Below are 14,108 nucleotides of genomic sequence, written 5' to 3' on the forward strand. Positions count from 1 at the left end.
TTATTTTTAAAAAATATTTTATTCTTTGCAAAGGAGGCATTGGGAGCATCAGTGCGTTCTATGGCTTGTGTACAGAGTTCCTGTAGGAGACAAATAATCATAGAACAAGCCCTTGGGTGAACTGAGGGCCCCACCCATGTTTACCAAGGAGGAATGTTTGAGGCAGCTACTCCGCAGCTGTTACAGAACACAGTCTTAAGCAATGGGCACAGTGTTTGAGCTCGAAGTGTTGGAAGAGGAATGCTACTGTACAGTATGTGGCTTTTAGTACGTGACCCTGCTCGGTGGTTACATAAAATCTGGAGCGATTGGGCCATTCAGAAATGCTCTGTGGTATGAGTAAAGCGTAATGCTGCTGATGTTGCTTTTTCAGAATGCTAGCTAGGTTTCACTTCGAAAGGGAACCAAAAAACAAAAACAAAAAAGAGCCGTTGAGATCATGGCTTTGTCAGTGAGGCCTGGGGCAAAATTTGAATGCTACAATAGGAACTTTACCCTCAACATCTCATAAATGCTTTATATCGTATTTTGATGAGCCAGTGGCAGAATTAACGCCTTCAACTACACTCTACATGTGGGCACAGTCTGGCAAGCCAACATCCGGAAGAGTGCAAAGATTCGTCCCAGATTCTTTAGTTTCAATTTGTCCGCTACTTTTGTTTTGGACAACTCGACTCATCCACGCACAATAGAACTCACCAAATTTGGCATGGTGCGCGATAATATCATTATTCCCATGGAGAACGGTTTGCGAGCAACTTAACAGCCCTGACTGTAATCCAGAGCTGTCAACACTCCACCATAGCAGCCGTTTGGGTTTAGTATTGTTTACAGAAACACTTTGGATCGGAGAGAGTGGTCGTTACATCTTGCGTGTGGAGAGAAAAACAGCTCCTCCTTATATTTGGTATAATCTCTGGATGCTGCTGAGACTGTGCCCAGGTTTGACAGCGTACAAAATCATTGGATCAGACCCAGCATGGGATAAAGCTAACAACAGTGCAGATTGAATACAGTACGTGTGTGTGTGTGTGGGGCAGCGACACGACTAGCTTGCAAGCTAGCAAATCAGGTGCAGTTGATGCATGTGGTGGTACAGCTCCAATGACGGCCTTACATATACCTTGAACAGCTGTGTAACTGAGGCGCCACCAGCGAGGAGAGTCGATGTATTTCAGTACATTCATTGTCAAACCCTGCGAGGTCCATTTCAGTCCTGTGTTCTCTCTGGTAGCTTTTTTTTTTGGGGTGGTGGGCGAGATCATAGTAAAGGGGATTGGGGTGAAATGATGCAGGGCAATTTTAAACAAAGCCCGAGGACACCCACACAGCCCAACCCACACGCAATCACACATGCATGCACACACTCTCAAACATTCTCACACACATTATTTATGCAGGAGAAAAATATATTAACATTTGCATTACAAAACAGTACAAGGGCCTCAGTGTAGTAAAATACGTCCTCTGTTGGATATAAATGTGGAGAAGAATCTGTGTGGGTTGTCATCACCTTACGTCTGCAAAACTACCCCTCCCTTTGCCTTCAACAAAATATCTTTTCTCGTTTATGAAAAATATTCCCAGTTTATTGGGATTTGAGGCACTGGATTATATCTCTATACACAAAAAGTCCCGCCCCCCTCCCCCGTCCTTAATGTTTGTTCAGCAAATGGAAGCCAAAATCTGGAGAGCTACATGATCTAGATGCCATTAGGGGTTCAGGGACGACAGGGCAATGGGGAACGCTTAACTCGTTAGACCCCAGTTTCTCCTGGCCTCTCTCCCAGCCAACAGTCCAGCTGTCTGGCTCTGTAAAACTTTCTCTCAGACCCATCAGGGATTGAACTAAAAACCCTCCCCCCTTTTCTTATTCCCAAAACTACTCTGCCATTACCTGCTTCAGTCTGATTCATGAGTAAAAGCAATTCATTCCTTCTACAACCTTAATTCTATGGCTCTCTGATGGGAAACCAGCAGCCATTGCAGTTTAAAACAGCCCAGTGCTGGAGCCTTGTTTAAAGCGGCAGGACAGCTGAATCAGTATTTCATTCTGGAGGAGCCAGGCACCTGTGGTCCAGTGTGCTCCACCATCTCTGCGTCCCACAGTGGCCATCTGAACATCCACAAGAGGCCCTGAACAATCTGTAATGGCTCTCTGTTGTGCAGAATCCACAGTTTATGACCAGAACTTGAGAAGACTTACTCCTTTCCACAGCTGGCTTATACGAACAAAACAAAGCACAAAATAATGGGAACAGTTTCACAGCGTGTTGGCATTCCTGTTTAATCTTCTCTGCCGGAGCAGGACCCTTCCGCTCAGTCCACCGGGCCCTGGAAGATTAGCTTGGTACAGCCCTGAGTGAGACTGAGCTGGGTGGCACAGAAGGGGCAGGCGGCGTGGAAGGCGTGGGTGCCGTGAGGCAGAGGGATCTCCGCCCAGTACTTGACGGACTTCTCCGAACACACGTGTCCACATGGCACAAAGGCATGTGTTGGTGCACCTGTGTCCACGTAGAAAGCCGCCTCACAGCCCAGCCACAGCGGCACGTAGGGCCCAACCATCCGGCACATGGGACACTCTCGCTGAGTGCTGGCCTCCTGCTCTGAACGGTGGCCCCAGTTGTGGTAACCGTGCACGTGGCCGCACGCCAAGTAGACCCATGGCTGCTTGTCCTCGAGAGATGAGAGGGCGCGGCTGCGTTGCATGCTGGGGAAGGCAAGCGTGTTGAGACCCACGGGGCACTGGGGCCGTGCCGCGTTGATCTCCTGCCTGAGAGCCTCCAGATGCTTTTGGGTGGGAGTGTGGAAGAGGCCTTCCGCAGTACGCCACAGTAAAGTGGCTCCACACAGATCCACCAGGGAGCCGTCCTGCAGGATATTACTCTCATTCTCCACCTGCAGAGGAGGATGTAGCAGGCACACATTTAGTTTCACTTAGCAGAACAAAAAAAAAAAGAATGCTCATGCATGTAACATGCATGCAAGGAACACTTCTCCCAAAAAGGAAAATGTAAATGTGTAAATAATCTCTTTGCAAACCAATTTGGGATCTCGTGGCTTTTGGAGACACAGATTATATCAGATGGCTGAGGATTTATGTTTGGTTTTAATTGTGTAAGTTTTAAACTTCCCCAAATCCCCAGCTACTTCCGTTGTTTAAGAGAATGCTACAACGCTGTTTTGCTGTGAAGCTCCAAAAATGTTTTCTAGACTACAACACCTCACCAAAGTTTCTATAATGACTGCTTAATGTTTGGGTGAACTGTTCCTTAATACTTTATGATGCTTCAGTTAATGTATGTATACCAACCAGTTTGCCGGGGGTCTGTGCTGAGCGGGTCTCTCTCAGTGTGTAAACATCGCCACAAACAGAAATCTCCCTCCAGACTCCAGGCTTTGACTCCGTCGTGAACCCGCCCTTAGGGTGCATCACCAGCACGCCATTGGTGGTCAGTCCATCCATGTGACCGTCAGGATTCTTCCATTTTGCGGCTTTTTCCTATGAGTGAGACAGAACATAGATGATGACACAGCTGATTTGCTGTGTGGCAGTCCACTGTTGACACAACAGCGTCAATGACAGAAATTCTATATCCGGTGTGTAAACAGGCGGTACACTGAATCATAATTACCCCGAGGAAGATGTTTTTGGAGGAATCAAAACCAGCAGCGTAGATGCGAGCAGTGAAGGGCGGGTTGCGCTCGCAGACAACTCGGCAGGCAAAACGGGAGATGGTGCTCTGAGTGATGGGAGTCTCCTCGCCCTCCTGGCCTCCTGCTATTGTGTCAGTCACCACAAAGTCAATGGGACTCTCAGTAGAACGCCCAATCTGAAAAACAACACTCATTAATCAACATCATACCATAATCATATAGTTTCTCGTGATCTCTTGCAGTATATTTGCATGGATGAATGGAGGGTTTCTTTTGAATTCCCTGCAGACATTCAAACATTTCTGCTTCCCGGCATTTCAGCCATTTGGCTGCTTGTGGCGGTTTGACATTTGAATGAAGGTATACAGGATCATCTTGCTGTGTGTGTGTGCGCACAAAACACGGTTTCGTGCTGCAGCATGTTATTATATCAGTGCATCTCTGAAGAGAATCCAAGTTTTTTTTCTCCAAAATATTATTTTAGTTTTATTTTCTAGGCCACCACAGAGTTCGCCGTTGAAATTTGTCCAAACAGTTCTCAAGCTGAATAAGCAGAGCTTAAAATAAGCATTTCCCCCTTTCATTTCCTCTTTTTTTTCACTTCAAATTGCCCCAAGTCCTATTTTCTGAGTAGTTTTCCTGTCTCTGCTGTGTCCGTTTCTATTTATTCAGTGTTGTTCACAGACACATGGACACAGGGGCTGAATGCGAGGCATGTGTCCCTTTGCTCATCATCAGCTTGCTGTACATTCAGATTAAAGCTACAGACAGAACAGTTGCAGGCCACAAGCACTCTCTAGTGGTTCGGGAAGAACAACAAAATATGCAGTCACAGCTGCAAATATTCATAATCAATTTTAGAATTGACCAGATTAGTCAATCAAACCACAAGAAATTAAATCAGCATATATTTTGATAATCACTGTCAAGTATATTTTATTGCACCAAAAATAAATACAGCTTCTAAAACCTTTTTTTTAAATGTTTTTCTTTGTTCTGTGTAGTATCAAGGTGTTAGCACAAAGACAAAAAAAGAAGGTAAAACAAGCAATCCCCTTTTTGGCCTTGGGAAATTATTCTGGATCGATCATCGTCAGTGTAACTGAGCTTTACCTGAAACATGTCTGTGTCTTTGTCATGGCAGTACTCCACCACCACCGTCTGGTTTCTGGACAGCGTGTAGGAGATGCTGTGTTGGCCTTTACAGTTCACAGCCTGAAATAAAACAAACAACTAATTAAAAAACCTGTCACACATCACAATGCCATTTCAAAACACAACAAATGGACATTTTAACAGTTTAAGTATAGGTGTGCCAACAACAAAGGAGTGTTTTATTTACCAACTTCTGCCTTATGCAGTCATTGTATCATTGCTGATGTTAAATTTCAGACCAGGGCAAATAAGATTCAACAACAACCATGGCGCTAGTTAGAAGAGAATACATCGTATATTTCCTCTCATTTTCATCATATTAGGTTTTTTGTTTAACTTAAACATTTTTTTTTAATTCATGACAGAAATTAAGATTCCAGGACTTTCCAGGCATTTTCATTGTACCAAATCTGTCCTGACTTTCAAAGCTTATATCCTTTAATATTCACTAAACTGAACAACAAATATGACTATGGGATTGTTTCATTTTTTCAAATATTATGAAGATGTAGTAGTAAGATTTTTCATTTACATGAGTGAATGTCCAGATGGAACACTGTTCTGCTTTTAAAGAATATATTTGAATATTTCTAACCATGACAACAAAATAGTCAAATTCTTCCCAAACTTTCAAAACTTTTTAAAATCCCTGATTAAAGCGAGAACATTTTTTCATTTCAGAGTCATACTGCCTAAAACCAAAGATGCGTGGCAGGAATTTCTGGCAGAGGAACAGAGACGAGTGTGTGAAGTCACACTCCCATGACAGTGACCATAAACCGGCCTGAGTTAACACAAGCTTGCCTACCAGCTGAACTGCCTCGGTCAGTCAGTGTAGTGACGGAGGGTGGTGGGTCAAAGCCACTCAGCTCCCATCAACACTTTACCACATGCCACTATCATCCCGCTCTAATCTGCGAATGCCATTTCCAAAACAACCCCCCTCCCCTCCTCCTCCTCTTTGTCACGTGCTAGAGGGAAAGAGGGAGAGAGAAAGTGGGTCATCAGCGCTCTGCTGTAACCTCGGAGACAGACGGGGACAAATGTCATCATCACATGCAGTCTTGTCTCGACTGCGCCACTACAAACAAATGGTGCTCCACCTGTTCAGAGATGCACGCTCCTAACGGAAGCATCCTTTTTTTTCTTCTTTTTTTAATGGGGGGGAGCACACCCTCCCCCGCACAATGTCACCCCCCCACCCCCTTTTTGGTGGGGAAAGAAAATAAAAACACAGCCACATGCCATCTGACACCCAAAGGAGGGACAATGCAAACATTCACATATGCACAACTGCCGTAATTGAGATCAAGTGGTGAGATGAGAAAGCAGAGGCAGGATTTGAATATGCGACTGGCAGCAGCGTCACAGGAGCTCCTCATTATCTGTCATGAACACCAGAGTGTGCACAGACACGTGAGCTTTCCCTCTCAGCTTCTGAGCCATAGAGCGTTCTCAGTTCGCTCATATGACACTGCTACACTGTGAGGGAGCTGGAACAGGCTGGGGGACTGCTGAAAAAAAGAAAATAATAGAAAAAGAAGGATGAAAGCTTGGTCTGCTTTACTCCGTGTGCAAAAAGAAGGCTCTCCTCAAATTAAGCTCACCACACTGCTCGTCTCTAAGGAATGGCTATTTTTGACCTTGTGTACAGCTGGGAGTGTAGGGTCAGGCAACTGCAACAACTTCCTCTTTAGTTCAACTCTCCTAATCCCAGGCCTAGTAACAAACAGGGTGGCAGGGAGGAAGAGTGGTGAAAGGGGAAGAAGCGCACAGCAGTTCCTATCTTTGAAACGGTCCGTGCAAATGGCATTCTTTGCTCAACTAAGCTTTGCAGTAAAAACAGCCGGGGTCCAGTGAAACATGGTTGTCTGAGCAAAATGTCTGAGAGACAACTCAGGGTGTCTACAGGTATCACAAACTTCAATTTAATGCTTTTCAAAATCATTTTTTATCAAATGTAATGCTGATTTTTGTGCAGAGGTAGGTTTTATGTAGAAATATAAGGCTCCAGACTTACTGTTGACATGGGTAAGGTGCATATAATTTAGTTGCACCTGATATAACATTTGCGTGCATGAATTTAAACAGGAATAAAATGTGCACCTAAATGTTTTAGTGATTCAATTCACAGCACTCGCAACAAGAAATTGGGATAACTTCAATTATTTGCATGCTAATCTTGCACTGAAATGAATGTAAAGTTTGTGTGGGGTATTTTGAAAAATATTTAATGATGTAAAAGTTTAAACTAATTGTTAAAAATATGTACGACAGAACATAATCAGACGTGCTAAATTCCAGGTGCACCGGTGCAGAAATGTGGACTTATTTTGCCTTAAATTGATTAGACAAATGTAAGTAGATTAGATAAATTGACAGAAATTCAAATTGATGACCATTTAAGGATTCTTAAAGCATATACGTCTTAAATTGAACTTAAGACAATTCAAGACTTTCTAAGGACCAGCATACAGCCTGCAACTTGGAACATGAAGCAGCAGAGACATCTTGAATGGAATGATGCACAATCACTGCAATGAAAAGCTTCTGCCACAGAAAAACCTCTAAGCACATATCAGGAGTCAAGTTCCACAAGGTGAGAGTAACCTGAACCAGAGGGTCTAAACTCCCAACAAATGTCTGGAATATTGGCCTCTGAGAGGTGCAGAGGTAAGCACATCCCTCTGGCTTGTTTAGCAGTTTTGCTTGGGAACCAACGGCAGGAATGCAGACATGTTATACTCGACGGGGCAGTTTCTGGCAGGCACTCCGGTGCAAAGAAAAGCTATGAGGCCCGGCTAGGAACTAGAGTTATTGTAGTGGAAATGTCAACTTTAAAATCTGCCAACAATAATGTAAAGGAGTTTGCTGCTGCACGTTCCATCAGCTACTGAAATCCCTACTGCTGAGTTCCTGAGTTCAATCACAATATGAATCCTCTGTCTCAGTCATAGGATCGCATGCTTATATACATTTCTGTCCAAAATATACATCAAGAGACACACAGACGATTGTTCATTCTCACTGAGAGTCTGTTAAATAAATCACTTATTTATCCTCTGATCTATTTGGTACCTTGTTTGCCTGGGGTGTGTTGAGGATGTGCACAGTACTCGGCTTAACACCATTGGCTTTGGTCCTCCTGTACAGCGCAAATCTGCTTTTCCGTCTACCCCGATCTCCATTGGGCAGGGAGCCATTGTACCTGTGACACAGGGGAGGGAGGAGGGAAGGACAACAAATTCACAGTTAAATATTTTATGAAAACGGCTTTTTAAGCTGTAAAAGAAAAAAAAAACTTGTGTCTAATGTGATTTACAGGCAAAATTCTTGTATTCATCTAACAAGTACACATGGGGAATTAGAAACATTCATGTGTTGTTTTTTGCAAAAGGAGATTTGCCACGCATTACATCACTGGCAATCTAATGCACCCTATTAGCAAACTAAGCGTTACCTTGGATAATGTCTCTCATTACATAATGCACTCTGGTACTTGTGATTTCAGTGAGCCAACTCTGTGTAAACTGCAGCTGTTCTCTTGCTCTGTGTCCCAGCTAGGCAGGAGCAGGTTTTAAGATGCACGTCAGGTTTGGGAACGCACAGTCTGGGTGGAGGACTGGCTCACATGACTGAAACTGGTTCTCTCATAGCTGGATTTGAAACACTGATACGGAAAGCTCTAAGATCTGATTTCAGAGCCTCTCAGCGCGACTCGAAGAGCATCTAAGATTACTCTCCCTTTTCACTTCTCGATAGCGGATTCCAGTTTTGCCCTTCAGTCTGCTGCGAGGCACTTAGGGCAGGTCCTTGTGAATGAAGAAGCTTCCGGAAGCTCTGGTCCTCTCCCCATCCACCAGCTGGTTCCTACAGCTGGGACACCCCATGCTCTACTCCCATCCAACACACAGACCTTCTGTCACATGCTCACATGTAGCCACAGTGAGGTGCACAGCTACTTTGCACTACTGATATATCTCTGTTAAAAGCCTCAGGTTTGCATAGCAATGAATATCACTGAGGGAATGATGAACCCCGCAAACCACAACACAACGTGACATTTTTCTCATTTTTGTTGCTACACAAATACAGCATCAAAAGACTCTTTCTACTCCTCCCTACCTCCCTCCAAAGCTAGTCCACCTGTCCCATGTCTCCACATGGCTGGTCAGGCATGGAAACACATGGTCCCAGTCAGCACAGTGCACAAAGCTGGCCTGTAGGACAAGCCACCCACAGAGAACTAGAGAGGCAATGTGGACAAGACTACAACCAATATACTGACAGCAGGAGGAAGATGGCAAAATAACAGTGGATACAGAATTATATATGTGTTATTAATTCAGATTTTACATAGATTGTTGATGATTCTTGTCTAATAGTGGTTTTCTTTTATGTGCTGCTTTAAAAAGACATCCATTCTGAAAAGACGGTTCAGGACTGTTTTCCTACAGTATGTTTATTAATCAGAGGCTACAAACATATAAATATTATGTGGTTTTGACCCATATGAGACAGAACACAAACTCTAGTCCAACGCTACACTCCAATTTCATCAGACCTGTCCTAGAAACTTCCACCTAAATAAAGAGCAGCTAGGCCTATATATTATTCAGATTTCCTTGTAGTTACGGTGGGGGCTATCTGCCGGGAACCTGTGCCTGGAAGTCTCACATGCAACACATAATAAGATGATATGCAGCTCATCATTTATCGCCATGATGAATTCTGAAAATACAACCATGGCTCTTTCAGAATCGCAGCACGTGCCCTTCATTCATCGTTACATCGAGGAACCGCCACCGTCACATTAGCAAGGACAGGCTCTTTAAAGCTGCGCTCCAACTAATTGTGATCGCTTTCCCTTTTGACCTGTGCCAGACAGACGGCGGATTTACCTTCCAATACTCAGTAGCGGGGATTAGAAGACTCTGGCATATCACCTATCCTCCAGGGTTGCACTAAGGAGCCAACAGTACCTCCTACCTCTTATGCTAACATGAAAGGCTAATGTGAAGGGAATGAGGAGGAGATATGCTGAGTTGTTATAACCCTCATTAGCATGACACAGAGGCAGGGTGGCCTTAAAGGGTCACAGAGGGTGGCACAGAGGTCAGATGCTGCTGCAAAGTAAGACTAAAGGCTATCAATGCTGCAGATATGTCAGTCTAAACTGTACAAATTTGGGATTGGTAGATGACAGATATTTGAAACAGGGGCTGCAACTGCAACGACTGTTTTCATTATCGATTAATCTGCCCATTATTTTCACAGTTTGTTCAGGCGATAAAATGTCAAAGATTTATGAATAACTCTCATCACAATTTCCCAAAAACCAAGATGGTGCCTCCAAAGTGCTTTTTTTGTCCAACCAGCAGTCCATCACCCAAAGACTCTTCATTCACTGACATAAATGATTCAGAAAAGCAGCAAATCTTTACATTAAGGACCAAAACTGTCAATTTTCATAAATAGATGGCATTTATTTCCTTTCAATTGATTAATTGACATAACTTTATAGGCTTACTTCCTCTCCACTACATTTTCAAGGCAAATATTGTACTTTTTACCCCATAAGTTGCCTGCAACTAAAGATTTTTTTGGTTAAGCTCTGCCAAGGAAGTCATGCTTTGTGTCAAATGTTGGCAAAAAATGGTGGAAAAAGCAAGCCCAACATGACATCTTGTTTTGTTTTGTCCACAACCCAAAGATATTCAATTTACTGCCCAAGAAAGTCAAGAAACCAGAAAATAATTATAATTCAGAAGATGGAATCAGAGAATTTAAATAAAAAGGTACATGGGAGGAAAAATCCCAATAATCGGAAAATGCTGAAACAAACAGCAGATTATCACTACATGGGAGGCAGTCACTGGTCAACAAACACCCATCTCATCTCAACAATCAGTGCCAGTTTGTACCAAAGATGTCCCCTAGTTGATTTGTACACTTCCTTTACCGAGCGGTTCTTTAAGGATAAATGTTCAAAGTTCAATCAATAGGCCCAGTCACCCCGCCACAATGGACAGAGGAAGCTGAGGAGAGGCAAAGGCTGGGCCCTGATCAATCCATCCTTTCATTTCCAGGATACCCATGCAGCCACCCCCCGACCCCCCCTCCTCCCTCCTCACTGACCAGCACCAAGCCAATCCGCCCAGGCAGGCAGAGATGGGGGGCAGCCATGCAAGTAATAAGAGCCACCACGGTCATGGCAACAAACCGCTGAGGGAACTGCTGCTCAAACAAGCTTTGTTCCATGCTGTCAGCTATCTTGTCTACCATCAGTTTTATCAATGGGATGTGATGTCATGGTAGTGATTATACACCCGTCACATCTGATTCAAATATGTGTCTTTATGTCAGGAGAGAGAACAAAAGTAGCAGCTTCAAGCATGCCACATGCTCAGCCCTGGGTAATAAGCAGTCGGCACTTTTTGTCCCTTATAATAAGCAGTCTGGCTGTGAATGTATGGGTGGAGGGCAGGGGACAAAACCACACTCTACCACGAGATGTGTGTGTAACCTTTCTAAACACCTCATTTCAAGAGCTCCAGACAAATGCTATATAGGCAATTCCCTCAGCACAAACACCTAGAAATGTTCATTTTAAGTCCTAATAACTTTGAGCTGAGTTGCAGTTCTGGACAAACTCCAATCACTGATGACACAGCAGGTGTTTTCATGTTGCCCTTGACAGCTTAGAAATATAAACATGATTGTTGAGAATGATAACTGGCTGCAGTTTCACCTGAACAAATCCTGAAAAAACACAGTAGTGGTTTTGAAATCGCTCTGACAAACAAAGAAAAGGCCACACCAGGTTTTACCAGTGGCAGGATGAGACACGTATACTAATGCCCCTGTCTTGTGTGTTTTCACAGCAACAGATTAGGGCTGGGTATTGTTTGAAATAGTGTAACACTGTGTGCCAATGTGACGGCTTCAGTATCAGTGCCAAATAAATTAAAACCTTATTGGAATAATACATAGATGTCTTCTTTTCAATTCAACAAAAGAAGTCTAAGTACTCCAATGTGGAGTGCTATCTCAACACAATGCAGGAGCTTTGACATAATAAACTTGTCTAAAATAGGCTTTCGGTTTAGTTTTGAGCAAGATATATATAATAAAAGTATGAAAATAGATCTGTAGAGGCATTTGATGTCAACTTCCAGTACTTGATCTGAAAACAATAATCTACTACGAATGATTGATCATCAATCATTCCAGCCTTCAGGAAATTGTAAAACATTTTTTGGTGCATTTACAGTCATTTTATGAAAGACATTCATTTAGATGATAATCTGTGAATGACAGTAATCAATAATGAAAATAATCATTGGTTAAGCCCTACTTAACAGTTTTTGATTCTCTGTGCCATGGACACATTTTATTTAGTAGCAAGGTCCAATGAGGCCCTATTCTAATGTTATTTCAGCATAAAACGTTAAAAGTACTGCAGAGTTTAGAGAAATAAACAAAGACATGCTGAGATTGAGAATAACTGCACTATTATTGTGAAATGTTCACTGTCACCACCATGCTACAGAAAAGATAGCTTAATTAAAGGGCCTATGAAAGAAAAGTGCGCCCACGGGGTTTGGGACCTTTAATCAAGGCTGTCATGTGGGGATGTGACAATATATACCCTGTGAGCCTACACAAGTGTCTATATGGTAGCTTTCCACTTTTCTTTTATCCATGGTTGCATCAGACCATTGTGTGGAATCCTGAAAATCAGTGAGCAGGACTGTTTTATGGAAATATTTTGATATGATTTTAGCATCAACTGACACCTTACTTGATTAACCAATCACATCACAAAGTCACAGTCTGCCTCACGGGGCTTGAAATGATTTGAGTACCTTGATTTCTCAAGCCTTGGCCAAGGGCATATATATCCCTTTGTGGCAACTGTATGCATAAACAATTCTGTAGATGAATATAGCTCCAAAATTAAATATATAGTGATACTGAGATATTGTGGTGATATCTGGTGATACAGGTGTTTTATCCCCCCACAACAATGACGCTGTTGGTCTTCAGTGGTCAAAAAGCATGGTAGCTGTTCAGGTCCCCTACCTGACCATGTGAGCAGCAGACATTAGTGAATGTAAAGAATAAGAAAAACCATTGACTTCAACAATGATCTGTGGGCATCTTGGAAGTAACGCCAAGCCACGGCCTTGCGGTGCATGTGTGCGGGACTGTAACCTGTGTGTCTTAACACAGATGTAAAGTTTTGTGGTCTGCGCCACAGATAGCGTTAAGAAAAATAGGACGAACCCTGGGGACTGGGGGAGGGGACCATCACCACTTCCGAATTCCTTAAACCCCATGAATCCAACTTTAAGGTAGGAGGGAGCGCCCTGGTCAGACTTGCTGAGTGCGGGATTCATTTCAACCTCGGCCTCTAAAGTTGTCCTCCACGATACGATCTATGTGGCCGTGGTTAGGTTCAATCGCAGCTCTTGTTAACGCTGTTTCTGTCCTGGCGGTGAGCTAATGAGACATCGCCTTCAACTCGGCAACCAAGTAAAAACGTACACATTCGTGATTGCGCACGTGTCTGATTAGTGGAGTAACGTGAGCGCGTGAATCTCCACGGGGCTTGACGTGTTTTCTTGATTAAGCAAAGAGCTAGCCAACCGTGTAAAAGTCGCCATTTGGCTGTATTAATGAAAAGAAAGCCATAATATAGACATATCTTATTTTCAAAACTTACAGTCGCGTCGCTGAGTTGGCTGCGTGAGTGCCCGCTCGAGTGAAAGTTCGCTGGCGACGAATACTCGCTTTCTCGTCCACGTAAATGAGCCTATACGGTGAGAAAATATCCCCCTCAAAAATACGTCTCAACGAGGATGAACTTACCCCAGCACCACCAGCTCCCCGTACTTCACCGGGTCTTTGGACGGGGCGCAGTGCTCCTCTTGGCTTGACGAAAACATGAGGCTTCTGGCTTCACTGTGTAACCTCAGCTATACAGTAATAACAGCGGCTCAACCAAAGAGAAAAAAAGGAAAGAAAATCACCAGGAATTCCCTTCAAAAGACGCGTCAGGCTCTCATTTCAGATCATATGTCCAGCAGCATATGTCTCGGTGCCCACACCAAAATCAGTTTTTTTCTATAAATAGATTGGTCTCAAACTTCTGTAGCGTGACATGGCAAAAATGTAACTTACTTGGCGGCTGAATCCGCTCTGAAGCAGATACAAAAACAGCGAGGAGCAGGGCCGGGACGTACCATTCTGCTGCTCTTTACTTTGTGTAGGGGGGGACTCCGCACCGAATC

At 43.5% G+C, this 14,108-nt stretch overlaps 1 protein-coding gene and 1 long non-coding RNA gene across 3 annotated transcripts in view; one reads left to right on the top strand and one right to left on the bottom strand.

Moving 5' to 3' along the window:
- peli2 (pellino E3 ubiquitin protein ligase family member 2) lies at positions 1-14,022 on the bottom strand. Of its 2 annotated transcripts, none has more exons than XM_037125043.1 (6): positions 13,687-14,022; positions 7,891-8,020; positions 4,771-4,872; positions 3,636-3,833; positions 3,314-3,502; positions 1-2,898 (listed from the first exon to the last, which is right to left on the bottom strand). In XM_037125043.1, the coding sequence occupies exons 1-6, from the start codon at positions 13,761-13,763 to the stop codon at positions 2,320-2,322; spliced, it is 1,275 nt and encodes a 424-aa protein (XP_036980938.1). In that variant the 5' UTR covers positions 13,764-14,022; the 3' UTR covers positions 1-2,319. The 2 variants fall into 2 exon arrangements, with proteins under 2 accessions (XP_036980938.1, XP_036980937.1); XM_037125042.1 differs by lacking the exon at positions 13,687-14,022 and adding an exon at positions 13,102-13,336.
- LOC119034226 overlaps positions 13,093-14,108 on the top strand; it is a 12,434-nt gene continuing 11,418 nt past the window's right edge. The window contains exon 1 of the long non-coding RNA XR_005079506.1: positions 13,093-13,169. This is a non-coding gene — a long non-coding RNA (uncharacterized LOC119034226). The remainder of the gene's footprint in view (positions 13,170-14,108) is intronic.

Source organism: Acanthopagrus latus, chromosome 16 (genome assembly GCF_904848185.1).
Source record: "Acanthopagrus latus isolate v.2019 chromosome 16, fAcaLat1.1, whole genome shotgun sequence".
Classification (NCBI taxonomy): domain Eukaryota; kingdom Metazoa; phylum Chordata; class Actinopteri; order Spariformes; family Sparidae; genus Acanthopagrus; species Acanthopagrus latus.